General features: G+C 42.2%; 1 protein-coding gene across 1 annotated transcript in view; it reads left to right on the top strand.

Annotated features, from left to right (window-relative positions):
* GMCL1 (germ cell-less 1, spermatogenesis associated) overlaps positions 1 to 9,424 on the top strand; it is a 29,670-nt gene that overhangs the window by 8,686 nt on the left and 11,560 nt on the right. The window contains exons 5-9 of the mRNA XM_045294085.1: positions 539 to 623; positions 1,770 to 1,860; positions 2,986 to 3,123; positions 5,386 to 5,455; positions 8,812 to 8,887. Of these exons, the coding sequence (XP_045150020.1) occupies positions 539 to 623; positions 1,770 to 1,860; positions 2,986 to 3,123; positions 5,386 to 5,455; positions 8,812 to 8,887 (460 nt within the window). The remainder of the gene's footprint in view (positions 1 to 538; positions 624 to 1,769; positions 1,861 to 2,985; positions 3,124 to 5,385; positions 5,456 to 8,811; positions 8,888 to 9,424) is intronic.

The raw sequence follows: 9,424 nt of genomic DNA, 5'->3' as shown, positions 1-9,424 counted from the left end.
CTCTCTCCCTCCCTCCCCCTTGGAGCGGCTGCTGGTTTCAAACTGCTAACCTTGTCGTTAGCCACTCAAGGGCTACCACTACACCACCGGGGTTCCTCGGGGCAACTCCTGCTTGGCCTTTAAGGCTATGGAAATTTGTCCTCACTTTGAAAGAACCAGCCCAGCCCTACTTCATCACAGTCACCTTCACCTGCTGCACCTGCAGCTTGTAAATCATCGAAAAGGGCTCCAGCCTTTTGCAGTAACTCAACGCTAACAGGGAACTGCGCACCTGTTCCAGCTCGCAGGTTCCACTTGCACAGAAGTGGATCTCTGTCGTGACTCGGACTGTGCGCAGCAGCAGAGCGTCGCTGGCTCCTTGGGATGGGGGAAAATAAACCAGAGCAGAAAATTAACTCTGCAGAAAAAATTTTAAAAATCCTAATGCTTCTTGTAAAAAATGCATTGTCGTAATAACTGAAAACTTACAAAGTAACATTTTTTTATTCTGCCCTTAAATATTTTTCATCGTGTTTTTATGCTGCTTTATCTTTTCTAGCATAAACGTCATGAAACAGCTCATTGGTTCATCTAATTTATTTGTGATGCAAGTAGAAATGGATGTATACACAGCTCTTAAAAAGGTACTGACGAAATGTGATTTATATTATGAGCAACCATTAATTAGCATTTTTCATCTGGGAAACAAGTGGTGTCCATCCAGTGAGCGATGGGGGGAGGGTCCCAAAGATGAGAACAATGAAAAGAAATGCGCCATAATGCTAACAAGTCCTTACCTCTCTAGGGCTCAGGATGGAGAATCATGAATGATTTTAGTTTTGTTCTCTATGCTTTTCTATCCTAGGAATGCTTGTCTGTTGTTTCCAAGACGTGTTGTTGCTTGTGTAATCGGAAATGTTTTGTGTAGCTAGTACGGTGTCTTGCTGGCACTGGGGTAAGGCGCTTGGCCACCAACCAGACAGCAGCAGCTCCACTTGCCTAAAGCTGACCACCACGGGGAAACATGGAAACCAACGTGCAGGACAGTTCTGCTCGGGCCTGTGGGGTAGCTTCGAGTTGGCATCCACTTGATGGCTTTTCAGAAAGGTCTTCAAAGTTGCATTTTTGCAGCATCCAGGATTTTGTGATAAAATGTCCATGCATGCCGTTTCTAGAAAAGAAACGCATTCTTGTTTTGAAGTCCACATTTGCCCTTCAGGCAGATGTTTCCCTTCACCCTTTTGAAAGATCGCACATTTCTTAATCTAAACTGACTTTTCACCCCTCTCTGGAGAGACCCCCCAAACCAGACACACTCCCATCGAGTCAGTTCTGACCCATGAAGACCCTTGACAGAGTTTTTGAGACTACCTTTTGACAGAAGCAGACACCACCTAGCCTTTCTCTTACGCAGCACCTGGTGGGTTTGAACCACCAGCCTGGTGGTTAGCAGCTCATCACTTAACTCACTATGCCACCAGGGCTCCTTCAGTAGTGTAAAACTAATGAAAATGTATATAACTACCTTGTGGTGTGGGTGTTTGATGCCATCAGTGCTTTTCAGGGATTGGCGCATTCCTTACCAAACACTCATGAAGATTTTATCATTAGACCATGGTTGGTACCAGGATGAATTTAAAGCCAGATAATGTACATTCTTTCCATTACTTAGAAAATGGATATTCCTGTCTCTCAGGTATTTTAAGGTGGAAACAATTTGAAAATGTAAAAGCAAAACGAGGGAGTCCTGTAATCTTTTTCATCCGTTCACTTATTTCTGTTTAACCTAGTGGGTGTTTCTTCAACTTGTGCCTTCCTGGACTGGGTCTTTAAAACAGCTTCTGGCTGAAACAGATGTCTGGTTCTCTAAGTGGAGGAAAGGTAAGCTTTGAATTTGTAGTAAGAACCTTTTTCTTTTTTAAATGAATATATTAAACCCAGAACCTGACTTAAACCCTTAGAGAATATCCGAGCTAGAGAGAATTATTCGGCACCTGACTTACACCGAGACAGTAGTGGTCAGATAACCAGAGCCTCGGCTAGTACTGGTCCTCCTGGAACTGAGACTCTGATTCTAGGCGATTTTCCTCTTTTATCACCAGCACCAACTGGCGATTGCCTTTGTCCTTTATATTTTTATTGGGGCTCTTACATCTCTTATCAAATCCATACATTCCTCCAGTGTGTCGAGCACATTTGCACGTATGCCGCCATCATCATTTTCAAAGGATCCTCTTCCCACTTGAGCCCCTGATATCCGCTCCCCATTTGCATTTGCCTTTCGTTTGACTGCACTGCATTTTCCCTCAGAAGGGCTCCCTCAGATCCAGCAACATGGAGGCCCCTGGACAGATTCTGATGCGTAGTAACCCCCTGACAGTGGATGAAAGTCTATTATTTTCTCAGAGGGAAGCTTCCATCCTTCCATCAGGTTCCCACTGGAGACTGATCTGAAGTGGGTTCGGATCAAGTGCTGTAAGATTTGATGTGGGCAGAGGGCGAGAGGACAGTGTAGTTTTACTTGTCTTTCTTCCCACGCTGCATTTTAACATCGAGTCCGTAGAGGAACTAGCGTCCCTCTCTGGAAAACAGGTGAGAGGACTCTTGAGATTCAGTCAGCCTTAAGTGATGCTTTGGGGCTCTACAGTTCCACTGGGCATTCCAAAATCTCCAGGAGAGGGATTCTGGAGAGAGACACCCGCCTGTAGCCACTATCATCCGCAAGCCTGCCTTTCCCATCCTGCTCACTAAGCGCCAGCCCTGCAGAAGGAATTGCCCATGCAGCAGTCCCGTGTGGCCAAAGAGCATTTCCTAGGGCTTTTCCCTAAATCGTCCTCAGCTTTTATCCACAAACTTAAGGTTTATAAAATCCTTAAAAAATGTTAAAACCAGCTTATTAGCAGTCTTCTAAATAGACTTTGTGGGTATATATGTATATCCATAAATATATTCAAGGATAAAAGAATGACGTTTTAATTGAAATTTCTTTTTTTTTTTTCTGGGTAGAGTTTGAAGGGATGGCCTTCCTTGAAACTGAGCAAGGGAAACCATTTGTGTCTGTATTTAGACACTTACGGTTACAGTATATAATTAGTGATCTGGCCTCCGCCAGAATCATCGAACAGGATTCTCTAGTACCTTCAGGTAAGAGAACACGAAGGTGTGCTTGTGATATAAGTATCTTTATTATTTCACTCAACGTAAAAATTAATCCATCTGGTTTTTTTTTCTGACTTGAAATGTCAGTAGAGGACTGTCATTGTAGAATACTGTGCCGGCGGATATAAATATATAAATAGGTTTAACTTCATGTCCAAGTAAAAGCTATAATTTTAAGTGACAACAACAACAAAATCTCACTACCATCAAGTCAATTCCAACATATAGCCACGTGCAGGACAGCGTAGAACGGCCCCTGTGGGTCTCCAAGGCCATGGGTCTTTACAGGCGCAGAAAGCCTCATTTTCCTCTCACAGGGCGGCTAGCAGTCTTGACTGCTGACGTGTGGTTGGCAGCCCCACGCAGAACCACGGCTTTACCAGAGCGCCTTCCAGACGTGGTGTTTGAGACTATGTTGGTGTGACTCTTGTATCCCACTTTTATGAATGAATCCTGAAAAGTCATATTCTCTCTAGATCAGCGAGTTTCAAAACTGTGGCTATTACACAGTAATAAGTTAAAAATCACTGTAATGTATGGAGATCAGATTTGTGAAGGAAAACACACAAATTTAATTTGATGATATTTTTAAAGGTAAAATGCAGCCGAACAAAACTTTTGAAAACCAAAATAAGTTGTGTGTGTGTGTGTGTGTGTGTGTGCATACACACACATACATACACTGGTAGAATTCAAATAATGTTACAACCCGTTCGCTGCCCTAAGGACCATTTTTAAGTATAACACAGAAAGGTCATGTGTTTTTCATACACGCAGTGCTTGAAGAAGACCAATAAAAGAGGTGCACGTTAAAAGAATAAGGAGTGTGAATTTGTGTTCCCACACTGGGCGGCCGCCCACCATAAAGAGAACCCTGATTGCAAGTGCCATTTTCAAAACAAGTTCGCTGAACTCAACAAAAACATTAAGTATAGGTTCTGCCAAACCAGCGTGAACCGGCTGTATCCCAGCGCTGCGTGCGTGCGTGTGTGCGTGTGTGTATACTGTATCATGATGTAAAACATGCTACTAATCTTTACCTACTGAAGATAGACTGCCTTGTGACCTAGACGTTTGGCAGTTATTCTTTGTAATTAAAAAGAACGTAGTATTTGGGGGACTCTGAAAAAAAAACATTCAAACGTTATTTTTTAAAGGGTTTTAAGAAAAGACACCAATCAATTAATCTAAGTCACCTAGATAACCTTTATTAAGTAGAAACTTGTGAAGTGGAAATCCAGAGTTTCAGGGTTTCCCCTCCTGTAGGTAGAAATAGATAAGTACCGTGGAGAAATCATTTAAGAACTTTAGAATAGAGAAACTGCTGTTTCTGGTTGGGAAAAATAAGAGCAAAATAAATTAGACCTACGGTAACTGGGGAAAGTCACTTATCCTACTTTTATTTTTAATAAAGCTGTTTTTTTACCTAAAATGACTAAAATTGCAGTTTGCACAGATTTATAGAGGGAAAATGTATGCCTATCACTAAAGGGAAACTGTCTTTACTGTATCATTTATTTCATTTAGAAGATTTTAAATTAAAACTACTTTATAATAATTGTTATCAATATCTAATATGTATCAATGATTTCGTAAGTGTATACTATTTCCTGCAAATTTACAGGTGATTTTATTTCCCAGAACAAATTAGTGTTACGACAGTAACAACCCCTTAATCCATTCATCTGGTAAAACTCTCTTAAAAACTGAAAATAGTGCTTCAGATGTGTTTTCACAAATGAAAACTAACTTCAACTGTGAGAAAGGAACTATTAAATGCAAGAATATAATTGTAACTAATGGCTTAGTGCATGTAATCTAAAATGCAGTGTAAGGCAAAGCAAGATTGCTTTTAAACTATTGTGGTAAAAAATGTATATACGTATGTCATATATATGACAGAAACTTGTCATGTCCACCATATTCACCATGTGGTGCCACCATCACCACTCTCCATTCCCACAGAAACACAGTGCCCTTTAACTCTCTGTTCCTCCCCCCACCTGCCTTTAACCCCTGGTCACCCCTAGTAAATCATGGCCTTTGTGCATTAAGAAAAGATAACTGTTATCGCTTAAAAAAAATCATTAAGTCATGTTGTTATATTCATAAAATAGAAGGGACTTGCTTCAGTTATGGCTATGTTAAGTTTGAGTTTTAAAATGGGTACAGTTTTACCAGGTTCTTTAAATGTTTAGATCCTGTACACTGGACATTAATTTTTTTATTGTTGTTGTTGAATTGTAGAATGGCTGTCTTGTGTGTATAAGCAGCAGTGGCTTGCTATGCTCCGGGCAGAGCAAGACTGTGAGGTGGGGTAAGTGTTTTATAGCCTATATTGTTTATTGTAAACAAGCCTTTTGTTAGGATTCCTTGAAATGCATTTATTATATTTTAAAAAACAGCAGCAATATTGAACACTCAAAAGCAATTGAAGTAGAGAAATGATCATGCAATAAACTTTTTAAATCTTCTATTTTTCTAACATTATCAATCTTAAAAATGGGCTGTCATTTACTGTATTCATAAAATTGAGTTCATACACTATTTTACCTACTAGTAGGACTTTCTTTCAACGTATTTAAATATTACTTGTAACATAATTTTGTAAAGGTTAAAGTTAATTTCTTATTTGTAGTAATATTCTCAAATTCCAATTAATGTTAAAAGTAGATTTTGAAGATCTTTACATCTGAAATGAGTTAAAATCATCTGACTGCAGATGACTTCCCCAAAGTATATGAAAACCAGACCAACCCTATCCATGGGAACGAGAAACAAACGGTGAATGTGATGAATGTATTTCATCACACCAAAACACCACACCAAAACACACACACCACACACACACACACACACATTCGGCTGTGGAGTCCATTCTGACTCATGGGGACAATATAAGACTTCAAAGGCTGCAAATGTTTGGGGAAAACAGACTGCTCCAGCCACTGGTGGATTTGAACCGGTGACCTTGCAGTTAGCCACCCAACAGCACCACAGGGTTTTTTTTCATTTCATCCACTATTTCCAAAATGTTACTTCCATGTTGTTGCCGGGTGCCAGAGAGCTGATTCCAACTCCGAGTAGAACTGCCTCTCCGGTAGGGTTTCTGAGCCTGTGCCCATTCCTGGGCTGACTGCCTCATCTTTGCCTTTTGAGTAGCCGACATACGTTAACCATTGCATTGCCAGAACTCCTCTTCCAGTGGTCCATTTATCAATATAAACTTTTGGGAACCCAAACAAACAGACTGAATGCATTGCCATCCAGCAGAGTCTGCCCCCTAGTGACCCTATAGGACAGAGCAGAGCCCCGCCCCATAGGGTTTGCAAGGCTGCAGTCTCTGCAGAGGCAGGCTACCTGCTGTGTCTCTCCAGGTGGGATGAGGACTGGTGGGTGTAACCGCTGAGCCCTTAGCCACACCACTGCCGGAACGCCCCAGTAGTGCCTGACCCCTCAACTCATTTTAAGCGAAAGAACATTATCTTGTCTTTCCGTTTATAAAATGCAGACACTTGGCAGTTTATAAACTTCGCAACTTACGGAGGTGCTTCCTCGTTTATCTGATCCTTGGAATAGCTCTTGCTCCGTGAAATGGGCAGGGTGGAGAGACAAAGCCAGCTATGAGTCTGTGCAAGGAGCTCTCCAGGACGACAGACGCGGTGCCGCGGCGTCGGTTCTGATCCCGAGCGACCCTGTAGCACGATGTAGAGTTAGTTGCCCTGGGTGTGGAGGAGGCTGTGACATGGGAGTAGAAAGCCTCATCTCTCTCCCATGGGGTGGCTGTGGTTTCAAACTGCTAACTTGGGGGCCCACAGTTCAGTGTGTAACCCACCAAGGTTAATTTCTTTGCCTTCAATCTTTTTAAACCCCTCTTTAGTCACCAAAGGAAGTACTTCCAGCTGCAGTGGCTCAGTGTTAAGGTTATATCTGAGCTGTGAATGTGTGATGATGATGATGATGATGATGAAACCACTATTATTCAGGGGTCTTGATTTCTGCCTTATTTATATTTATATCCCATCCACTTCTGAAAAGGGTTCATAGCATCCAGGTTCAGCCTAAGTACTGCAAGAATAATCTAATAATAAAGCAAAAATCAGAACCGTTTCGTGGAATTCAGATTTGACGTATTTTGTAACTCATCCAAATTGACTACTTTTTCTATTCCATTCTTTAAATGCTGGGTGTTCGGTATTCGAGATTTTTCTCCCCTATCAAGGCTAATATTTGCATTGAGTTTAATAAGAAAGTGAGCTAGAATTTCGTTTGGCTGCTCTCTTGCCCTCCGAAGTCTGTGGTTATGTTGCCCCTGGCAGAATGCTATGCCCGAGAGCACCACCTACCAGAGGGCGGACGGTCTGCCCCCGGGTCGTGGTTCCTCATCTTACACCGTCCCGTGCCTTCAGGGAGATAGAGAAATAGAGTGGTCCTTTTTCTGCTTCAATAAGTCCGGGGATTTTGATGATCATGAAGGAACTGCTATTTTTTTAGGTGTGATAGTTAAGTGATGCTTTTTAAAGTCCATGTCAATAAGAAATGCATGCTGCCCTATGTATAGACTGAAACCACGACATCTGGAACTCAGCCTCGGTATGATGAGCGGGGAGAGAGGTGGGAGGAGTAAGAATAAAACAAGACAATTAAACTCGATAGTGGAAACAATTGGCACATGATATCCTTGGCTATTTCTATATGTTTGGGAGTTTCCGTAACGAGCGGTTTAGCAAGAACAGAACAAACGGCTGGGCCGGGGCCTCTGGTGTCATCTCCTGCCATGCGCGCCCCAGGCTCCAGTGGCACAGAATCTCAGTCCTTTTGAAACTCTGGTTTGCTCCGGGCCCTTCTCCTATGACTCCTCCTTCCCCGCGTACCTTTCCCCCACGGAGTCCTCACCCCTGAGCCCACAGCACCGTGCGCAGATGGCTCCTCCTTTCCGAGGTCCCCTCTCCAGTGCAAGCCAGTGGATAGGCCGCTTTTTCCCAGCCCTGCCCACATGACCACGTTCACTACTGATGCCTCGGTCCCTGCTAGACTGAAACCAGGGGCATTACTTTATTAGTCCATCTGTACTGTTCCATGAGCACTGAATGCATGCAGTAAGTGAAAGAATGCTGAATGAATGTATCCCATCGTCCAAGCTGCTGCTGACGTCATTGTCCTAGTAACAGCTGACAGTGATGAAGGTTTTTAAGGTAGGGACCAAGTAAAGATGAACTGATAGGCATCTACAGCTGTTTGTTAGATATTGATATCATCGCGGTACACTGCATGAAAAGTAGTTTGCACAGAAAATAGTAATATCAAGTGGTACAGGTCACACCTTACGTAAATCACAGATTACAGTCTGTTTTACTTGGCAGTTGGGCTTTTAAGTGTTTTATTTTACAAGTGAGCAAGCTTTCTGATGGATTTTTCCCCCCTTTCATCCCTAGCCGGAGCCCGTTGAAAAGTATTCTGGAAATCAGAGCAATTGGTGAAACTTTGAAGATTTCAGTTTTTCAAATTTAGCCAAGGCAGTGAACATATATTTTTATCAACACCAAAAATATTGTTTTACATTATTTTTAAATGTAGTAACCAGTTTTTCTTTTTCTTGTAAACTCTCAGTTCTTTTTCAAATGCTAATTGGCTGATGTTCCATGATGTCTCCTGTCTTATGAATGTGTTTAGGCCTCAGGAAATCAATAGAGAAGAGCTAGAGGGATCCAGCATGCGGTGTGGAAGAAAGCTCACCAAAGATGGAGAAGTAAGTGTGGGTCGTGGCTTCTAATGTTCTCGGATAACTTGTCGCGTGGGCTGCACGTGATGTACTTTCATGAACTGTCAGGACACCCGCCACACCTCTACGTCACGCTCCGTGCAAGGAGTTAGGGCCACCACTCTCTCTGCTCAGTGGTGATAGATGATTTAACCGTAACTGAACTTAAATTTGGGGTCTAAATAGGAATATGAGTAAAGAATCCCTCAGAGATCCAGAAATTACTATAAAGAAGTTGTATCCTTTCTAAAGTGACTCTATTTTGTCATTATCCTAAATCAAGGTCCTTCAAACCTTTTGTTTTCTAGCCACTGTAAGAATGATAGTTGTTATCAATTATCAAGGGTTCAGGGAGGAGAGGGCATGGGCAGGGAGGGGGGAAATGAGGAGCTGATGCCAGGGGCTCAAGTGGAAAGTGAATGTTTTGAGAATGATGATGGCAACAAATGTACAAATGTGCTTGACACGATGGATGTATGGATTGTGATAAGAGTTGTATGAGCCCCCAGTAAAATGATTTTTTTT

Source organism: Echinops telfairi, unplaced genomic scaffold, assembly GCF_000313985.2.
Source record: "Echinops telfairi isolate 266 unplaced genomic scaffold, ASM31398v2 ScPeMD7_2573;HRSCAF=3158, whole genome shotgun sequence".
NCBI classification, from domain to species: Eukaryota; Metazoa; Chordata; class Mammalia; order Afrosoricida; family Tenrecidae; genus Echinops; species Echinops telfairi.
The sequence above is the reverse complement of the archived record's forward strand: the minus strand, read 5'-3'. Positions and strand labels throughout refer to the sequence as shown.